At 44.3% G+C, this 22218-nt stretch overlaps 1 protein-coding gene across 12 annotated transcripts in view; it reads right to left on the bottom strand.

Annotated features, from left to right (window-relative positions):
• LOC147028592 (protein DBF4 homolog A-like) overlaps window positions 1-17455 on the bottom strand; it is an 80213-nt gene extending 62758 nt beyond the window's left edge. The window contains exons 1-5 of one of the 12 annotated variants that reach the window (XM_085879160.1): window positions 17412-17436; window positions 16734-16826; window positions 15600-15687; window positions 7603-7717; window positions 6782-6919 (exon numbers count right to left, since the gene is read on the bottom strand). In XM_085879160.1, coding sequence (XP_085735286.1) covers window positions 6782-6919; window positions 7603-7717; window positions 15600-15687; window positions 16734-16826; window positions 17412-17421 — 444 coding nt within the window. In that variant the 5' untranslated portion in view covers window positions 17422-17436. Of the gene's footprint in view, window positions 1-6781; window positions 6920-7602; window positions 7722-15554; window positions 15688-15883; window positions 16233-16277; window positions 16539-16733; window positions 16827-17411 lie in introns of those variants that run through there. The other 11 variants (XM_085879161.1, XM_085879165.1, XM_085879167.1 and 8 more) reach the window with 11 other exon arrangements.
• Window positions 17456-22218: the final 4763 nt, after the last annotated feature.

Genomic DNA, 22218 nt, shown 5'->3' with positions numbered 1-22218 from the left:
ACCCTTTCGTTCCAACAAGATGGTGCCACCTGCCACACCGCAAGGGAATCAATGGCTTTGCTCAGACAACTGTTCCCCGACCGAATGATTTACCGGTTTGGAGACCTTTTCCTCCACAATCTCCACGTTAAACAGACCCAGACTTTTTTCTCTGGGGCTACCTGAAAGACAGAGTATACCATACAAAACCCAGGACCTTACTGAAGGAAAATATTTATAAAGAAATCCTTAATATTCAGTTGGAAACACTGGCATCAGTGATGGAGGGTGTTGTGCAGTGGGCACAACTTTATGTGGATGCCCGTGGTGCTCACTCACTTGCTGGATATGACTTTCATGAAATAAATTGTGAACAATCTCCAAAGTGTTCTTTCATTTCCATCTTATATATTCAGTACAACATACTTCTTATTTCCTACATTGCTGTTTGAAATACAGTCAAGACTTTTGGCAGACCCTGTATATATAATTCAGCTTCTGTTTTTATTTGTTTGACTTGTACACACATTAACCGCAAGACGCAATGAGTTAAAAATTGGTGGTTGTACTTTGGGGGTGCCCAAGTTTGTTTCTTTGACTACTATGCAACTCTGAATCGCTGGATAAAATGAGTTAAAAACCGATGGTGGCATTCAGAATATGCACAGGGGTCTTTAGGGGGTACAAAAAAACAAAATCATAGCTCAGGTTGGTTCAGGATGAGGGGAAGACCCCAATTCTCTATGTAAATTGTACGGCATAAGGCCACTCCCAGTGACAGGGGGTATTACAAGTCATTCTATCTTCTTCTTCTTCTTCTTTCGGCTGCTCCCGTTAGGGGTCGCCACAGCGGATCATCCATTATGATCCGCATAATGATTTGGCACAGGTTTTATGCCGGATGACCTTCCTGACGCAACCTTGGTCGCCTCTTACGACACAGGGATATGGTACACCTATTCCAAATGGGGCATATTACAAGTCATTATATAAATATGCCAATTCAGGGGGAATAGTTTCAGAAGGATGGGTTCTTCACCAGTATATTGTAACCTGGATTGAAACTATTTTCTTATGAAGTGGTCCTCAGAGTAAAGATGTACAAAGTTAATTGATTGCAGAAGCAATTATGGAGTTGTGCTACTCCTTGTGGTGCATCCTGAAGTTCAGTTTCAGGTCAGGTCAGATATGGGAGCATGTGCCGGAGCAGCGCATTTCTGCATCCACTTTCCACTGGAACTCCAGGGGCCTCCGTCTGGCCATCCCCCAGGCAGATGCCTGGCCCATCCCCATCTCCTTGACATGCTGATTAACCTGCTGCAACCACAAGGCAAGTGGTCGACCCATTGGCCTTCTCCACTCATGAGGCTCCCTCGCTGAGAGAATCTGGTGAGCAGGAACAGCATCACGAAAACGAGCCACATGTTCATGCAGCTGCAGCTGACACTCATGGACTATACAGGTCAGGTCAGGTATGGGAGCATGTGCCAGAACAGCGCGTCGCTGCGTCCACTTTCCGCCGGTACTCCAGGGGCCTCCGTCTGGCCATCCCCCAGGCAGATGCCAGGCCCATCCCCATCTCCTTGAGACGATGGTCAACCTGCTGCAACCATGAGGCACGTGGTCGGCCCACTGGCCTCCTCCACTCATGAGACTCCCTTGCTGAGAGAATCTGGTGAGCAGGATCAGCGTCAGGAAAACGAGCCACATGTCCATACAGTCGCAGCTGACGCTCACGGACTATGCAGGTAACAAATCTCATCCGAGTCTCTCTCAGCAACCGCTCGTTGGACACAAAATCCGACCAGCGATAGCCAAGGATTCTCCGAAGAGACCTGGTACCAAAGGAATTAAGTCTCCGTCTCAGATCCTTGGTCAGAGTCCAAGTCTCGCACGCATAGAGCAAGACTGGAAGTACCAAGAACCTGAAGACTCGGACTTTCGTCCTCCCGCACAGGTACCGGCAGCGCCACACCCCATGATCCAGTGAATCCATGACTCCCCAGGCCCGACCCAGACGTCTATTGACCTCCGGCTCACAACCCGCAGAGACATGAATATCACTGTCAAGGTAAGTGAATCTCTCCACGACCTCAACATCCTCACCACAGACACAGACAGGACAGCAGCATCCAAGATGTCACCGAAAGCCTGGATCTTAGTTTTGACCCAAGAAATCCGTAATCCCAACGGCTCCGACTCCTCATTCAGCACCTCGAGGGCCCCCAAGAGGATGTCTAAAATCTCCGCAAAGATGACTGCATCATCTGCAAAATCAAGGTCCGAGATCTTGACATTGCCAAACGATGCACCGCAACTTGATCTCTCCGACATCCTCCCAAAAATCCAGTCCATACAAGTGCTGAAAAGTGTGGGGGCAAGTACACATCCCTGACGAACTCCAGTAACAACTGGAAATAAGTCAGAGATGGTACCACCACACTTCACAGCACTCTCAGTACCAGAGTAGAGTTCAGACATCAGATCGATCAGTTTCGGTGGCACCCCACGAAGACCAAGAATCCTCCAGAGGACATCCCGATTCACTGAATCGAACGGTTTACAGAGATCAACATAGGCTGCAAGCAGCCCCTGCCGAAACTCTCGTCTGCATTCGGTGAGGACACGAAGTGCAAGGATACGGTCAATCGTTGACCTCTTTGGTGTAAAGCCTGACTGCTCTGGACGCTGGTGCTCAAGCAGATGGTGGCGAACCCTATCAAGAATTATCCGAGCAAAGACTTTGCTCGGCACTGAGAGCAGCGTCACCCCTCGGTAGTTGTTGCAGTCTTGGCGATCACCCTTCCCTTTCCAGAGAGGGACAACAAGGCCCCTCTTCCAGTCAGTTGGGATGATGCCTGTGTTCCAGGCAGAGCACAAAACTGCATGCAACGACACGAGTGCAGCATTTCCACCAGCCTTGAGAAGTTCAGCATGGATGCCACAGATCCCTGGAGCTTTGCCCCGTTTCAACTGGTTCACCGCAGCCGGTGTTTCCACAAGCGATGGTGGACCACAGTTGATTCGAGGGTCAGCAACAGGGATTGCAACACCCTTGACGCCCAACTCGACAGCTGGGGGATCAGCCTGGTACAACCGCTCAAAGTAACCGGCCCAGCGGGCCTTCACTTCAGACTCCTCTGTCAAGAGCCTACCACTCTCTGCTCGAACTGCAGTGCTCCGAGGGATGGGCTTGGATGAACGTAATGCGCGAATTCCCCTGTAAGCGGGACGAGAATCACCTGTCCACAGGTGATGCTCTACCCCCTCACAGATTCCTCGCACATAGGCCTCCTTGTCCACCCTCAGTGCACGTACAGTTTTACGCCTCAGCTCCCTGAACAGCTAAGCTCTGTCATTCAGCCTGGCCCTGCGACTCTGGTCAATGGTATCCAGTGTCCCTTGAGAGACAAAATTCTTCTTTGCCCTGCGGTGAACTCCAAGGCATCCACCGGCAACATCAAGGACGGTGGTCTTGAAGGCGCTCCACAACTCTTCAGGACCCCCCAAAGCACCCAGACCCCCCAAGTGTCCACTCAGGCTGTTCGCAAACTCCTCAGCAACTCTGTCATCCCTGAGCTTGGCAACATCCAGCCTAGGCTGGGATGGTACCATTCTCCAGGATTTAAGGTGCAGCTTTAGAGTTGCTACAACAAGCCTGTGGTCAGTATTGAGGAACTGAGCACTCCGGTAGACCCTGCAGTTCTGGATCATCCTCCAACGACCGTCAATGAGGACATGGTCAATCTCCTTTGCCACACCGCCAGCGTTGGAATACCAAGTCCAGCGAAGAGCTTGCGGGCGCTGAAACCATGAACCAGCCACCCTAAGTCCATGATTTCTTGCAAAGTCAAGGAACTTAATGCTATTCTGGTTCATAGTTCCTGACCCATGGGAACCAACACACACCTCATAACCATCCCTATCAGTTCCAGTCGATGCATTGAAATCCCCCAAGACTAGAAGTGTATCTCGTCTGGGGCACTGATCAACCACAGACTCGAGTGTGGCGTAGAATGCATCCTTCACGGTGAGATCACTCGCCTCACTCGGAGCATAAACAGAGTCCAGGGAAATGACACCTAAGGAGTGACGAATCCTTAATCTCATAATACGCTCGTTGACCGGTGTTACCTCAATTATCATTGGGGTCAGCTTATTGGACACAGCTACAGCAACTCCTTGGGTATGGTAACCATCAGAGCGACCAGACCAATAGTAGGTGTAACCACCCACCATTATCTCGCCGCAATCCGGTCTCCGAACCTCAGAGAGAGCTGCAATCCCGATGTCCAAACGCTTGAGCTCAGATGATAACAGAGACAGGTGATCATCCTCTCTTAGGGATAGGACATTCCAGGCACCCACCCGAAGGGACCGCCTCAGATTAACCCAAGGAGACCGCCGTCTGGTGGACGACACCTCAGCACCACTCCGACACACTCTCCCGCAATCTGACCCAGGGATGTTACCCCGTGGTTTCCCTCCTATCATCAAAGATTGGGGGTCCCGAAGGCTTTGCCCCAATCCCGTCATCCGGTGAGCTGCCCTGCGAAGGAAAGCTGCGCAGGAGGTACTCCCACGGAGTGGGTTTTCAGATTTTTTTGCGTTTTTGCGTTTTGCGGAATGAAGGGTTTTACGGTGGCCGGAGTGCAAATCCTGCCACCAACCTCCTAATAAGAAGTAACCCAACTGCAGGAGGACGTCCGCAGACACAGTTGGGCACTAGATATGGATGGCCGTTGGCTCACAAGGAGCTCCTCCGCCCTTTGACAGGTTTTGTTTTTAATCCTGCCGGGTGTCCATATCCAAACACCCTCCTCACCAGAAAACCTGGTGGGGGAGACGGTTTAGTCGCCGACAACCCGACCATGGAACAGGTTAGTACAGGTTTACATGGTACCTGTAGCAGGTCACAGATCGAACCTGACCTGACTTTAAAATACCTGACCTGACTATACAGGTAACAAATCTCATTTGAGTCTCTCTCAGCAACCGCTCGTTGGACACAAAGTCCAACCAGCAATAGCCAAGGATTCTCTGAAGAGACCTGGTACCAAAGGAGTTAAGACTCCATCTCAGATCCCTGGTCAGAGTCCAAATCTCACATCCGTAGAGCAAGACTGAAAGTACCAAGGACCTGAAGACTCAGACTTTCTTCCTCCTGCACAGGTACCGACAGTGCCACACCGCATGATCCAGTGTGAATCCATGACTCCTCAGGCCCGACCCAGACATCTATTGACCTCTGGCTCACAGCAAGCAGAGACATTATTAATATCACTGCCAAAGTAAGTGAATCTCTCTGTGACCTCAACATCTTTACCACAAACAGGTACAGACAAGACAGCAGCATCCAAGATGTCATTGAAAGCCTGGATCTTAGTTTTGACCCAGGAAATCCATAATCTGCATCATCTGCAAAATTAGTCAGAGATATTTACATTCCCAAACGATGCACCGCAGCTTGATCTCTCTGACATCCTCCACAGAATCCAGTCCATACAAGTGCTGAAAAGTGTGTGGGCCAGTACACACCCCTGACAAACTCCAGTAACAACTGGAAAAAAGTCGAAGATGGTATCACCACATCTCACAGCACTCTCAGATCGAGAGTTTAGTTCAGACATCAGATTGATCAGTTTTGGTGGCACCCCATGAAAACAAAGAATCTTCAAGAGTGCATCCAGATTCACCGAGTCAAACGCTTTACAGAGATCAACATAGGCTGCAAGCAGCCCCTACCGAAACACTCGGCTGCGTTCAGTGAGGACCCGAAGGGCAGAGATAGGTCAATTGTTGACTTCTTTGGTGCAAAGCCTGACTGCTCTGGGCACTATTGCTCAAGCAGATGGTGGTGAACCCTATCAAGAATTATCCGAGCAATGACCTTGCTCGGCGCTGAGAGCAGCGTCACCCCATCAGTAGTTGTTGCAGTCTTGACGTAATTGTTTTTCTCCTATCATCAAAGAGTGAGGGGTGCTGAAGGATTTGCCTCAATCCCTTAATCTGGTGAGCTGCCCTGCGGAGGGCAGCTGCACAGGAAGTATTCCCACGGAAGTGGGTTTTCAATTTTCTTTTAGGTTTTATTGGGTTTTGCGGAGTGAAGGGTTTCACAGTGGCCAGAGTGCAAATTCTGCCACCAACCTCCTAAAAAACAGTAACCCAACTGTAGTAAGATGTCCGCAGACACAGTTGAGCACTAAATATGGATGGCCGTTGGCTCACAAAGTGCTCCACCGCCATTTGACAGGTTTTGTATTTAATCCTGCTGGGTGCCCATATCATACACCCTCCACACCAGGAAACCTGGTGGGTGAGATGGTTTATTCACCGACAACCCGACCACGAAACAGGTTAGTACAGGTTTACGTGATACCTGTAGCAAGTCACAGATCCGATCTAGCCTGACCTGACAATAGTAGATAAACAAATATACCTGAATAGTTTCACATATATTTGTTGGAGTTTCCACACAACAACATTCACTAAAACACATGCGGTTTCAAAGCTCCTAAATTCTGCTACTTCTGATCTTGAGATATAGTCTTGTGTCACACAATGGCTCACTATATTGTTCTTTTATCCTGAAGCACAAAGGAAGTCACCTCAAATAACTATGGTGACTCTCAGGTTCATCACTTACTAGTTTACGATTGATAATAATTAAATAAATAACTAAAAAGAAGCAACTGGAACAATATTTCATACTGATTGGTCAAACCTTTACTGCAGTCAAAGCATTAAGACAACACATTGTGCTGCCATATTCATTTCATACGATGGTATTTGATTGCCATACCTGCAATAAAGTATGTATTGGTTTGACTGCAGTCTGTGCAGCCAAGGCAGGTTGACTGGAACATTCTGGCAAAAGCTTTGTCTCCTTCCGATTGGTGATGACATAGCCCACATCCTTGCTCCAGAATCGCTCGATTACCTGCCCCAACAATTTGGAGACTCGGGCAATCAAACGATAGCAGCAGTTCGTTGTTTTTGACATGATAAACACATCTATCAATAAATTAAAGCTATACAGTCCTGTACTGTAATCACAAAAAAAGTTTAACTGGAGCGAAGTTGATGGCATGCCATTGCAAATCCCCATGCTTCCCACCGAAAGCAAAGTTGAGATGGCAAAAAGTTCCACCAGGAATGACCCAACATCAAATTTCGAGTTGAAAAAAACTAAAATAAAAATCTTGTTTTGACCCCGATGACCCCAAGTCTGCAAACCCTGAGGCATGAAGTGGGAGTAAAATCCCCCCAAAAAATCTTACATATTTCATGTCCCCCAAAATTGATTGCATATACGTGTCATTAAAAAAACGTTTTAACCGATTACAATATCCCCCAGTTTTTGTATTTCTTCCAAAAAGCCCTCCCCCTTGCTTTCGGTGGGAAGCACGGGGGTCTGCGATGGCATGCCATCGACTTCACTATGGTTTGTTTTTGAAATAATTTATTCTTCTCTACATCCTTAACAGGACTCCAGTGCATAAATTTTAACCGTTTAAATTTAGCTAAAACCTTAAAATAGGATGAAGTACTATGATCTGTGAAAAATCTTTTAAAGCAATGGCAGACCAGACAGTGCAGCACTTCAACAGTAACAGTCCTTACCCCTCCCAGCTGCTGCAGTTCTTTCTTCATGAATGTTGCAATTTTGGGGCTGAGTACATCATCTAAGAAGAACCGCTTGCCATGCAAAGGGGCCAAATGGCCTGCTTTCCGCATCCTTTCTTCAAACGGGACATAAATAAATAAATAAATACATAAAGTATGTGAGACAAAACAAACAGCTTAGAGGTTGATAAATATGGATTGGGGGTGGGGGGGGGGGTTGGGGAGGGGAATAATTGTTATGGTGCAATTTCACATAAGTACTCATCTATCCAAACATAATGTCATCAACAAGAAGGGAGATACCTTAAAACCACTTGGTTGTGCTTGCATTCAGAATTGCCCCCAAAACACTCACTGGAGTTTCCACACAGCAAACACTTTTATATTTTGTTTAGAAAATAATTATCAACAACCACATTTGAATATCAATGCTGATGCAAACAATCGGTGCATATGACACCCTGCTAACATGCCAATTCACCACACAATAGGTCAGTACTGGTTGCAGGTGCTGTACCTTGGATGTACACAATGAGAAAACAGACCCCACAAAAAACAGCCTTCAGCTCATTATCAGGGATGGTGAGAATTACGGTGCAGATATTAACAAAACAAAGTAAAAGTTAGAAAATGATGAGCAAGTTAAATGTATGGCTGCTGGAAATCAAACATCGTTGTTCAAATTTTCAAAACAAGATCATCTCAGGAATGCAGAATGGTGGAGTTGTAAGATTCCGGAATGTAAAACCACAAACATCAACTGCAGCATCATATCCGCAAACAAATGGGTCAACAATTTAACTGCCACGGACTAGGAAAGCCCTAGCGTGTTTGCTTCATCCCGGTGAAATCACTTCATCAATAAGTAGTGGATGAATGACCACTACAATCGAAGCACAAGATCAGTATGAAACAACTAAATGTATAGCTCAACCTTAAAACATTAACTAAAACTGCCATCTTCTTTGGTGATTAATTTTGACCGCCATTCCCCACGGCAATTCGCTTGAGCCGCCATTCCCTGTGGCAATCTGCTTGAGCCGCCGTTCCCCGCGGCAATTCACTTGAGCCGCCGTTCCCCGCGGCAATTCACTTGAGCCGCCGTTCCCTGCGGCAATTCGCTTGAGCCGCCGTTCCCTGCAACATTTTGTTTAAAGCACCATTCCCTGTGGTAATTTGTTTCATCCCCATCGACCATTCCCTGGGGTAATTTGTTTAAGCCATCATTCCCTGGGACATTTAATTTTACGTTCACACTCCCTTTGGTGATTTAATGTTTTTGCAATTCCTGCAAAAGTTGAACCATATCTTTTTCTACATAATAATATGCAAAAAGTGTGGAGTTGACCAAAAGAAACTCCCTCCCCACTGCCTTTCACCTGCCGCAACCCATCCCGATGGACTGCGGGCCTCGCTCGTGACAGAGTGCGATATTTCGATTTTCGTGTCATGCTCGTAGTTGTCGGTGATTGACTGAGATGTGCTGTGGTGAACTACTGTGATCTACAGACTGAAATGTGCTGTGGTGAACTACTGTGAGCTACAGACTGAAATGTGCTGTGGTGAACTACTGTGATCTACAGACTGAAATGTGCTGTGGTGAACTACTGTGATCTACAGACTGAAATGTGCTGTGGTGAACTACTGTGATCTACAGACTGAAATGTGCTGTGGTGAACTACTGTGATCTACAGACTGAAATGTGCTGTGGTGAACTACTGTGATCTACAGACTGAAATGTGCTGTGGTGAACTACTGTGATCGAGACTGAAATGTGCTGTGGTGAACTACTGTGAGCTACAGACTGAAATGTGCTGTGGTGAACTACTGTGAGCTACAGACTGAAATGTGCTGTGGTGAACTACTGTGAGCTACAGACTGAAATGTGCTGTGGTGAACTACTGTGATCTACAGACTGAAATGTGCTGTGGTGAACTACTGTGATCGAGACTGAAATGTGCTGTGGTGAACTACTGTGATCTACAGACTGAAATGTGCTGTGGTGAACTACTGTGATCGAGACTGAAATGTGCTGTGGTGAACTACTGTGATCGAGACTGAAATGTGCTGTGGTGAACTACTGTGAGCTACAGACTGAAATGTGCTGTGGTGAACTACTGTGAGCTACAGACTGAAATGTGCTGTGGTGAACTACTGTGATCTACAGACTGAAATGTGCTGTGGTGAACTACTGTGATCGAGACTGAAATGTGCTGTGGTGAACTACTGTGATCGAGACTGAAATGTGCTGTGGTGAACTACTGTGATCTACAGACTGAAATGTGCTGTGGTGAACTACTGTGATCTACAGACTGAAATGTGCTGTGGTGAACTACTGTGATCTACAGACTGAAATGTGCTGTGGTGAACTACTGTGATCGAGACTGAAATGTGCTGTGGTGAACTACTGTGAGCTACAGACTGAAATGTGCTGTGGTGAACTACTGTGATCGAGACTGAAATGTGCTGTGGTGAACTACTGTGAGCTACAGACTGAAATGTGCTGTGGTGAACTACTGTGATCGAGACTGAAATGTGCTGTGGTGAACTACTGTGATCTACAGACTGAAATGTGCTGTGGTGAACTACTGTGAGCTGCAGACTGAAATGTGCTGTGGTGAACTACTGTGATCTACAGACTGAAATGTGCTGTGGTGAACTACTGTGATCGAGACTGAAATGTGCTGTGGTGAACTACTGTGAGCTACAGACTGAAATGTGCTGTGGTGAACTACTGTGATCGAGACTGAAATGTGCTGTGGTGAACTACTGTGAGCTACAGACTGAAATGTGCTGTGGTGAACTACTGTGATCGAGACTGAAATGTGCTGTGGTGAACTACTGTGAGCTGCAGACTGAAATGTGCTGTGGTGAACTACTGTGATCGAGACTGAAATGTGCTGTGGTGAACTACTGTGAGCTACAGACTGAAATGTGCTGTGGTGAACTACTGTGATCGAGACTGAAATGTGCTGTGGTGAACTACTGTGAGCTACAGACTGAAATGTGCTGTGGTGAACTACTGTGATCGAGACTGAAATGTGCTGTGGTGAACTACTGTGATCGAGACTGAAATGTGCTGTGGTGAACTACTGTGAGCTACAGACTGAAATGTGCTGTGGTGAACTACTGTGATCGAGACTGAAATGTGCTGTGGTGAACTACTGTGATCGAGACTGAAATGTGCTGTGGTGAACTACTGTGAGCTACAGACTGAAATGTGCTGTGGTGAACTACTGTGATCGAGACTGAAATGTGCTGTGGTGAACTACTGTGAGCTGCAGACTGAAATGTGCTGTGGTGAACTACTGTGATCGAGACTGAAATGTGCTGTGGTGAACTACTGTGAGCTACAGACTGAAATGTGCTGTGGTGAACTACTGTGATCGAGACTGAAATGTGCTGTGGTGAACTACTGTGAGCTACAGACTGAAATGTGCTGTGGTGAACTACTGTGATCGAGACTGAAATGTGCTGTGGTGAACTACTGTGATCGAGACTGAAATGTGCTGTGGTGAACTACTGTGAGCTACAGACTGAAATGTGCTGTGGTGAACTACTGTGATCGAGACTGAAATGTGCTGTGGTGAACTACTGTGATCGAGACTGAAATGTGCTGTGGTGAACTACTGTGAGCTGCAGACTGAAATGTGCTGTGGTGAACTACTGTGATCGAGACTGAAATGTGCTGTGGTGAACTACTGTGAGCTACAGACTGAAATGTGCTGTGGTGAACGACTGTTATTTACACACTAAAATCTGCTGCGGTGGTCTACTACAATATACGAGAAACACTCACTCCTTCAGTGAGCAGCAAGGGAGTGTTTTTATTCCTTTCTCCCAGACAAGTTGCACAACTTTCGGGAGTACGCTTTATTATTTAGCAATAACATCCAGTGTTAAAATTGATCTGTCGAAGGTTTTAGAGGCCGCGGACGTTTGGGTGGCTGCGGACAAGGGATGGGCAGCCGCATGAATGATTTGTGAGGCCGCAAATAAAGCGTGGATGACCACGGACAAAGTTTTTGAAGCTGCAGACAAGGTGTGGTCGAACGCAGACAAGGCGTGAGCAGCCGCGGACAAGGTTCGCGAGGGCACGGACAAGGTGTGGGTGACGCGGGCAAGGAGTGTGCGGCCGCAGACAAGGTTTGTGAGGTCACGGACAAGGTGTGGGCAGCCACGGACAAGCTCCTAAAGGGAACGGCAAGGGAGTGTAATTTTTTTTTCTCCCGGACAAGTTGTACAACTTCCGGGAGTTTGATTTATTATTTCGCGATAATATCCAGAAATCAAATTATTGCGCCAGTAGTTTATTCTATTCAGGTATACCTTCCACAACCAATTTTCACCCACGGCCAGCTCTACGTTGCTTTGTCAAGAGCACGCTCTCTCAAGTCCATTGCAATCCAACTCGACAAGTCTCCACAGCAAGGCACAACAAAGACAGAAACATTCACTCAAAACATCGTCTTCAAGGCTATCCTAAACAATACCCCATAAGGCAAGAAAATATAGGTAGCGCTTCTCATTGCAAGTGCAGGGCATTTCATCACCACTATTCCTGTTCATATCCCATAAAACAAAAATCATGCATGTGTGCATCTTACATGGTTTTAATTTAAAAAAGAACATCTCAGTTTTATAAGTTGTATTCTCTGTATCATAATTTCACAATTAATTATTGTGAAATCCATTTACAATAAATAAATATTGTGATTGTTTCGATAAATTGGTTATCAAACCAATCACCCAATCTTTCAATTATTTTATCATGAATAACTCTCAAATTTCAAATTACCTTATTCAAAGCATCTAGCCCCGTTGATTTTTCAACGGGTGACTGCGAGTCGATTATATAATACTGACTACCAAGTCAGGTGTTTTTTTTTTGAGCAAATAGTTAACACGCTTGCCAAATGACTCAGTCTCTGAAGTTTGGACATTACAATCACCCACATTATGGACCTTGACAAGTATATATCCATTTTTTAATTCTCCCAGTTTACATCTGCCACCGAAGGAGGAGGTTATGTTTTCACCCCTTTCTATCTGTTTGTCTGTGTACAGGATATCTCAAAAAGTTGTGGATGGATCTGGATGAAATTTTGTGGACAAGTTCGGTGTGTGACAAGGACAAATAGATTCCATCCACTGGAATTATTAAAGTGATTCTTGACAATTGAGGGATGGGGCTAAATATGATATATTGCACGATATCTCAAAAAGTTGTGGATGGATTCAGATGAAACTTGGTGGATATGTTGGGTGTGTGATAAGGAAGAATCGATTCAATTTCCGTGAAGATCTGGATCTGGATACAAGAATTATTTAATACTTAAAGTGATTCTGCACTATTGAGAGATAGCGCTAAAAACGATATTGTACTGCATAGCATGATATGTCAAAAATGTCTTGGACCCGATATGTTCTCGTGGATCAGGCATTACGTGGCGGAGGTATGCGTTCTACCGAGTGCCCTTCTAGTTTCTTCATGTTGTAACCAATTTTAAAAGTATTACATTCCTGTATGCCTGCTATCCTTTTCCACGTTCAACCGACCTCTCTCTCCCATGCTTCGACAATTTCATGTGACAAAATAAGGCGTATTAAAAAACATTTTCTTGCCAAACACTTTTCATTTCACACGTTTGTTGTGTGTGCCTGCCATCTAACTCTGTAGTCCAGCCTGGTGAGAATGAAAAAGGTTTTGTACAGCACCCTCAACATTGTTCCCCTGTGATACTTCATTCACTCTTTTACCAAAGCATTACCTTTGCATAATTCTGAGTATTTTTATAGTTTGTAATTTTTGTCCCTTTTTACATTTTCGTCACAAATCGTTTTAATTTCACACGTTTATTGTGTGTGTGGGCAATGGAACTATGTTGTCCGGCCTGGCAAGAATGGATACACCGGCGCAAATCCAAAAGTGCAATAAAAACCTCTGACCATTGTTACCCTATGATACCTCATGTGCTCTTTTACCACAGCCTTACCTTTAGATACTTCTGGGTATTTCTTTTGAATAGTTTGTAGTTTTTGTGACAGGTTTTGTACACTTACTTTTTTCCCTTAAAATAATAAAATCCACAGGTATCACGAGTTAATCTATAATACTATGCCAACACGTTTCAGTGAAACTAACTTTGATGTCTCTTCCTCAGCTGTACGTGAATCTCGATAACAATCGAAATGATGATAATCGACACGAGAAGGTGATGATATGCAAGGAAATGCAGACATAAGATGAGGCCATTTGGTCCAAGAAGCCAGTTTCATGCATACATTTAAGACAACCGAGGGATACACCATCCTGGAGATGATCTCTCTATCTATCTATCTTGGAGGTGGGTACCCTAAATACTATCCCTGTACCCTTTTGTTCCCAACTATTTAAAAAAAATAAAAATAAAAAAATAAAAAACTACACATACTCACCTGTCATGATACTTACAACAGTCAGTTCTAATCTAATATAAATCTATAGACTGTCCTTGTTACCATCACCCTCCCCAGAAGAGAAATCCAAGCATCAACATCTCCATGTGTAAAATACCCATTCCTTGCTTCTGTTCCAACTCTACTCTTTTTCAATCTCCAAATACATCCTCTGGTTCATTCACTGCCCATTATGTTCAAAAAGATTCTCTTACTTCCATTTTCTCCATATACTTCATTATGCAGAACATCTCTATCAGATTCCCTCATAATCATCTCTTTTCTAACGGATAGAGTCCATCAACGGCTCTTTGTGTCTTATTCTACCAAACCCAGAAATCATTGTAGTCCCTCTATGCAGAATCCTCCACTTGGAGCAAGTCCTTTCTCAGATGTGGCAACAAATACCAAACACACTATTTGAGGACAGACCTCACTAAATTTCCTTAATGTTAGCACTACCTCTTTTCATTTATAATCTCTCCCACTGCAAATACAACCTAAAACCTCATCAGTTTACCTGTCTGGAATTGACCCATCTGCTTACCCCATTATTCCACCCCAATTATCTATAACCATCCCCAGATCCCTCTCCTGTGTAACATGCTCAAAGATTACCCTTACATCCTGTAATCTCTATTTTCATTGTTCTTTCCCATCCCCAACACCTTACACTTGCTCAAATTAAATTCCATATGCCAATCTATGCAAGTATCAATACTTTCCTGAATCTGATCACCACCCCCTCTGCTTTTCCTTCAAGCTTTGTGTCATCTGCAAATTAGGAAAGCCTACCCTTCACCCCACTATCCAAATCGTTGATGTAAATAATGAATAACTAGAAGGGCACTCGGTGGAGCACATACCTCTGCCATGTAACACCTGATCCACGACAGCATATCGGGCCCAATACATTTTTGAAATATTACGCTTTATATCGTTTTGGCCGAATCTCTCAATGATGAAGAATCACTTTAAAAATTAAATAATTCTCGAATCCAGATTCGGATCATCACCAAAATCGAATCAATTCGTCATGGTCACACACCCAACATGACAAAAGTTTAATCTAAATCCATCCACAACTTTTTGAGCTATCATGCTATATATTAGTTTAGCCCTATCTCTCAATGGTGAAGAATCACTGAAAAAAAATTATCGGATCTGGATCCGGATTTTCACCAAAATTGAATCAATTCTTCCTTGTCACACACCCAACGTTTCCACCAAGTTCTGTCCGAATCCGTCCACAACTTTTTGAGATATCGTGCCATCTGTCGTTTTGAGCTCTATCTCTCAATGGTAAAGAATCACTTTAAAAATTCGAGTAGTTGGATCTGGATCCAGATCCAGATCTTGATCTTCACCAAAATTTAATCAATTTGTCCTTGTCACACACCGAACCTGTCCACAAAATTTCATCCGAATCCGTCCACAGCTTTTTGAGATATCCTGTACAAAGAGAAACAGACAAACACAGAAAGGGGTGAAAACATAACCTCCTACTTCACCTTCGGCGGCGGAGGTAAAAATCAGATCCGGATCCGGATCTTCACCAAAATCGAGTCAATTCTTCCTTGTCAAACACCCAACGCGTCCACCAAGTTTCGTCCGGATCGGTCCACAACTTTTTTTTAAGATATCCTGCACACAAACAGACAGAAAGGAGTGAAAAACATAACCTCCTTCACCTTAGGTGGTGGAGGTAACAATGGTCTGAGTACTGGATCCCTGAGGTACCCCACTACTTACATCCTCCCACTCACAGCCACTCTTTACTTCCTATCACTAAGCCAGTTTGCAATCCCATTACCTGACCAGCCACTCCACAAGTCCTCACTTTGGCTTGCAGCCTCCGATGCGGTTCCTCATGAATTTCCTCCTTAACATCACCTCTTTCACCACACCGTCTTATAACCTCGATTACAACTTGTCCTCAAGTTTCCCGTCACGCCGATACATCGTGCAGCTTCAGCAGTGCAGTCCAATCGTTGGTCTCCTCACTCATTCACGTCTCGCCACACACGGTACAATCAGCCGAGTCGACATTGAAGCTCTCGTCCATCTTATTGTTTAAAAATTCTCGCGTCGGTAAAAATCGTTCGACTTCCACTTCCACGTGACTAAAGTTGAGAGGAAAAATATCGTCGATTCGCTGAAAACACGAGGGAATTTATAAATATCGGTGGAATTCTTGGCTTGTAAAAGGCCCGTGAATAACCATGGCAACTCACGCAAGGAAAGGACGAAAAACGCGCCGAGTCGCGAGTTGAAGCTCGCGCGCGCCCGCTCTCTCTCTCTCTCTGTGACGTTCCGCGCATGCGCACTGCGTCCGTCCAGTGTCGAGGGATTTCGTAAATACGTTTAACACCTTTAACGTTGTGAGTGTGTCGAGTTTTATCGAACCGTACTTATTAGGACGCTCGGGATTAACGACCCACACACATAACTGCAGTGCAATAGCTGACGAAAGACGAGCCAGAAAGGAAGTGCCCCCTTTAGCTCCGCCCATTTAAAATGTGCCACGCCTACCCGACTGACCAGCGTTTCGTGATGAAGGATAAAAAAAAAAAAAATTCATAATCTGTTGTTATTTCATCACTTGTACGATGTACGATAAACAAGTGCAAAATTGGACAAATCCTTACAATATTCACGGGTGTGTGTGTGTGTGTGTCCGTTTTCCTCACTGATCTCTACGACTGGATTGGTCAGGACGGCTCCGTGCGTGAAGCCACCGGAAGTGCACTTTCCGCCATCTTGTCTCCCCCAAAAGAGGCGAACTGTAGAAACACGCAGCGTTGAACCGGGCCCAGCCGATTTTACAAAATATATTTCTTCAAATATATTTTAATGGGTTTTGAAGTAAATTACTGTTCCTATTACTCAATCGAATTCCGGAAAATTCCCTTGGAGCTCCTTGGCAATTGCAAGGAGGCGATCGATGCATATTATGAGGCCCGACACAGGGTTGGATCGGAAAATAAACATAGGCCTAACATCCAAGTTTCGGCTCCAGGTCACTTCATCATCAAAACTAAAGTAATGTTTTTTTATGTTATTTAAAATATGTTTTGTTATTTTAGGCAATTTTTTTGTTTTTCTCCGATTCTTAATGTTTTCGGGGCAAAGTTGTAAGCTACGAGATGTTGGCTCCAAGGGCGTTTTGAGACCAAAGTTCGCAGGCAAAAGTTAACCATGACGAGGCCAATAACTCCATACAAAGCCTTTCAATGTCCAACACATCCTGGAACCTTATAAATATAATATGGAATAGGCAAAGCCTCGAAGCGAACGTAGAATTCTTCTTACATTCGCTTCTGACTTTACATAAAACTTGTTTACAACTGTATACTTGCCAACTATACCGTGGTACATGGAAGCGCCGCACAGCTGATGATTTTGACGCAATTTCCGGTTACTTCGGCCTGGATTCGGGATCAGCGATCAAATGATGTAAATCACGATTAAAAAATATTTTTTGATGATGCGGGAGATATCTTTATTAAAATTAACTTTGGGAAAAAAAAAATAATTGAATAAATAAATAAATAAATGATCACTTCTGGTCAAGAATAAAAGAAATTAAAAGTTCCGGAAAGAGTTTCAAAATCGCTCCCGGTAATGTTAAATATAAAATAAACACTTCCTGTCGTGAAAAAAAATCACTTTCGGAAGTATAAAATTAACTTTGGGGAAAAAAAATAATTGAATAAATAAATAAACACTTCCGGTCATGATCTCCCGGCATGCATCATTCCCCATGACAAAAACCGGAAACAAAAAAAAAACCAGAAGCAAAACAAAAACGGAAGCAAAACGGCCACTGTAATGTCCAGAGGGCAGCGGGACTCGGATAGTCGTGAGGATTGTCGAACACTGTTTATTGCCCGTCCGGATGCACACTACTACAGACTACACAACGCCTCAGGCGGCGCGAACACCTATATCCCTTGCAGGCACGTGACCTCCAAAACCACTCCTCCACAACGCTCCCGCATTGTGCCCTGCCCCCGCAGGCCAATACACCACAGTCATTGGCAATGACACGGATTCACAATTGCCAGGGCAATGTGTTGTTGTTGTTTCCTATTCTCTCATGTGCACGCGTTAAGTAATATTCACAAGATAGAAATAAAACCCAATCGTGTTTATACACCGCACAGCGTTTAACAACAACCGGAAGCAAAAGATCATATCCAATGACACCGATTCCAAATAGCCAGGGGGATTGTGTTGTTGTTGTTGTTGTTGTTGTTGTTGTTGTTGTTGTTGTTGTTGTTGTTGTTGTTGTTGTTGTTTCCTATTCTCTCACGTGCACGCGTTAAGTATGAAGCTCACTGCGTTCGCTAATATCCTTCTCGTAAATAATATCATGGAGCTGTGTACTTTTCTCACAGGCAGCGTGGGGTACCCCCCACCCAATCTCAACACTCTTTGTGAGTTATACAATGTAAAGTTCAAAACATATTCAGGAGTTACGTGTTAAAAACTGAAAAATTACATCAATAAATGAAGAAGATGATTAGATGCTTTCATTTTGCACACAAGAATGTTTTAGAATGTACAAACTTCAGGTTAAATCAACATTCCCCTACCATTTGGAGGAGAGGGGGAAGGAACCCCCCCTCCCATCAGACTCTCCCCCTCAGTCACTTCCCTCCCTTACACCATGGATCCCTTCCATCCCACCTCTCTTTCTTCTCTTAATGTTGTCAACTTTATATGTACTCAGGGATCAGGACTCGGACCATTACCATTAATTATTTACATCAATGATTTGGAGAGAGGGGTGAAGAGGTTTTCCAAATTTGCAGATGACACAAAGCTTGGAGGGAAGGTGGATAGCAGAGGGGGTGGTGATCAGATTCAGGAAAGTGTTGATATTCTCATAGATTGGGCAAAACATTGGAGAATGTAATTTAACCTGAGCAAGTGTAAGGTGTTGGGGATGGGGAAGAAGTTCTTCTGAAGAACAATATAAATAGAGATTACAGGATACAAGGGGTAATGTTGGAGTGTGTCTCATGGGGGAAGGATCTCGGGGTGGTAAGAGATATGGGAGATAAGCAGGCAGCACAGTGTCAGGCAGCAAAATGTGAAGCAAATCTGGTTTTCAGAGTTGTATTTGGAGGGGAATCAATGAAATATCAAAAGAGTTGTTAACATAGCCCAGGAATTTAGTGACGGCCACATCTAGAATATTATGTGCAGTTTTGGTCACCACAACTCAGGAAGGACATCGCTGCCATGTCGAAGGGTTCAACGCAGGGCGAACAGATTGATTCCGGGCCTCACTCGACTCAGCTGATGAGCAGTTGAAGGAGACAGGGAAAGAGGTTACGTTACAGGGAAATAGAAAGAAAGAGGTTACGAGGCAATATGATTGAGATGTTTAAGATATTGAAGGGCATCGACAAAATAAGTGCAGAATAATTATTCAGCAGAGTAGACACAGTGATTGCACCAGGGGCATTGCTTGAGAGTAAAGAAGAGTCGATGTAAGAAGGTAATGAAGTAGGGGTCTTTCACTCAAAGAGTAGTTAATGCATGGAACGGTCTCCCTGGAAAGGAATTAGTGACAGAAACAGTTGATGGGTTTAAATTGGAATTAGATAGGAACCTGGAAGATAACCATTAGTCATAACTTTTTTTTCGAGGAGGAATTTTCAAATTCAGAGATGGTTACTGTCTACGCAGGGTATTTTTACATATATATGCCAAGTTTCAGGAAGTTTCGATGAAAACTGTAGGCTGTGAAACAAAAAAGTCCACAAGAAAAAGATGAAGAACAATACAACAACGTGAGTAAGACTTAGAGATCCTCCACGAGGATCTAAAAATAAAAAGGAGGAATAAGGATTTATATAGTGTGTTGTCGGAATGTGGAGACGACACGGGCTTGATGGGCCAAGTGGCCACCTGCTGTGTTATGGGCTTCTGCTTGATGAACTCCACAAAGATGATGTGCACAGGACATCCTGAACTTCCATGCGTGGAAATGGGTTCTGATGTGCTGGTCATGGCATGAGGTCTTGCTGGGCTGTTTACCAACCCCCTCGCAGTCTCCCAGTCCCAGCAGTAGTCGGGGCAGGAATTTATCATTACCTCTGCCTCCAAAGGTGGACGGAGGGTATGTTTTCACCCCTGTTTGTTTGTCTGTGTGTACACTATCTCAAAACATTATGGACGGATTTGGACGAAACTTGGTGGATAGGTTGCGTGTGTGACAAGGAGGAATTAATTAGATTCTAGTGAAGATCTGCATCCAGCTACTGGAATGTTTTAAGACTTAAGTGATTCTTCATAACTGAGAGATGGGGCCAAAAACTATATATATATATATATATATATATATATATATATATATATATATATATATATATATATATATATATATATATATATATATATATATATATATATATCATGATATCTCATGATATCTCAAAACATTGTGGATGGATTAAGATAAAACTTGGTGGCTCGCCTAATCTTCGCGAAGGACACCGTGGGATCTTAACGTCCAACTATTAAATGCTGGCAGACAGGATGTCCTGTTTAACGTCCATCTGAGGGATGGCACACACATTGATAAATCACCCTGCCTGAATGACAGTTTATAGCCTGGTCGGGATTCAAACCCAGGCTTGACAGATTAGAGGATCGTGGAAGAGCTATGGAACTGAACAAAATAAGGACACAACACAACAGTGGGAGCAGCTTTAAAAAAGGAAATACCAACACCAGGGCGGAGGGACAAAGTAGATGGAGATTGACAAACAAGGTTTTGGATGAGGGATGACTTGAGATGGTGGTGAACAGCTGTCGTGAAGACCTGGAGGGAAGAATGAGATTGAAGAGAGTATGGAAAGTGGTTCTACAGTCAGGAAAAAGAGGAATAAATGAGTGGAGGTGAGTAGGGATTCTGGATTTAGGCAGTTTCACCTGGAGGCGGTTGCTTGTGGATCACATGCGTCCTTGCAGGGGAAAAGAACACGTTAGAACCAGTGTGGGCCCATTGAGGAATAGCATCGGGAGAGTGGTTAGTGATGAACGTGAGATGGCAGGCTTATTAAACAGGTATTTTTCTTCAACTTTTACACAAGAACAATCAGGAGAATTGCCAATGGCTGAGAGTATCTATCGAGGAGCTGAAGAAGGGCTTTTACAGAGGACCCAGGTTGGAGTGGAGGAAGTAAAGGAACAGCAAGGAAATCTAAGAGTAGATAAGGCTCCGGGTCCAAATAATATGCATCCGAGAGTATTGACGGAGGTGGCTGAGCAGGTAAGTGAGATGTTAACGGATATTTTCAATAGTTCCTTGGAGTCACGACAGATACCAGAAGATTGGAGAGTAGCAAATGTAACACCATTATTTAAGAAAGGATTCAGAGAAGAATTGAGAAACGATAGACCTGTTAGTTTGATTTCAGTCGTGGGAAGGTGTTGGAGACATTAACTCGGGACCAGATGAGGGACCATTTCAACAAATACAAACTAACTAAAGGTAGTCAGCATGGGTTTACCAAAGGTCGTTCCTGTTTAACAAATATTTTAGAGTTCTATGAAGCAGTGTCTGATTCAGTGGATGAGGGAAAGGAAGTGGACATAGTATATCTCGACTTTAAGAAGGCATTTGATAAGGTACCACATCGGAGGTTGTTAGCCAAAGTGAGGGCTTGTGGAGTGGCTGGTCAGGTAGCTAATTGGATTGCAAACTGGCTTAGTGATTGGAAGCAAAGAGTGGCTGTGAATGGGAGGATGTCTTACTGGGAGGATGTAAGTCGCGGGGTACCTCAGGGATCAGTACTCGGACCATTGCTATTCAATATTTACATCAACGATTTGGATAATGGTGTGAAGAGTAGGGTTTCCAAATTTGTGGACGACACAAAGCTTGGAGGTAAGGTGGATAGCAAAGGCGGTGTGAACAAATACAAGAGAGTATTGATACTTGTTTGGATTGGGCAAAGGTTTGGAAGATGTAATTTAACCTGAGCAAGTGTAAGGTGTTGGGGATGGGAAAGAACAATGAAAATAGAGATTACAGGATGCAAGGGGTAATTTTGGAGCCTGTCACGCAGGAGAAGGGTCTGAGGGTGGTAATAGATATGGGAGGTAAGGCCTTAGTTATTTTATAACTTGGTTTACGCAGTTCTTCAGCTAAAATGT

Source organism: Eptatretus burgeri, chromosome 4 (assembly GCF_056783735.1).
Source record: "Eptatretus burgeri isolate ZD-2024b chromosome 4, Ebu_testis_v1, whole genome shotgun sequence".
Lineage (NCBI taxonomy): Eukaryota > Metazoa > Chordata > Myxini > Myxiniformes > Myxinidae > Eptatretus > Eptatretus burgeri.
This window is presented reverse-complemented; position numbering and strand designations above follow the sequence as displayed.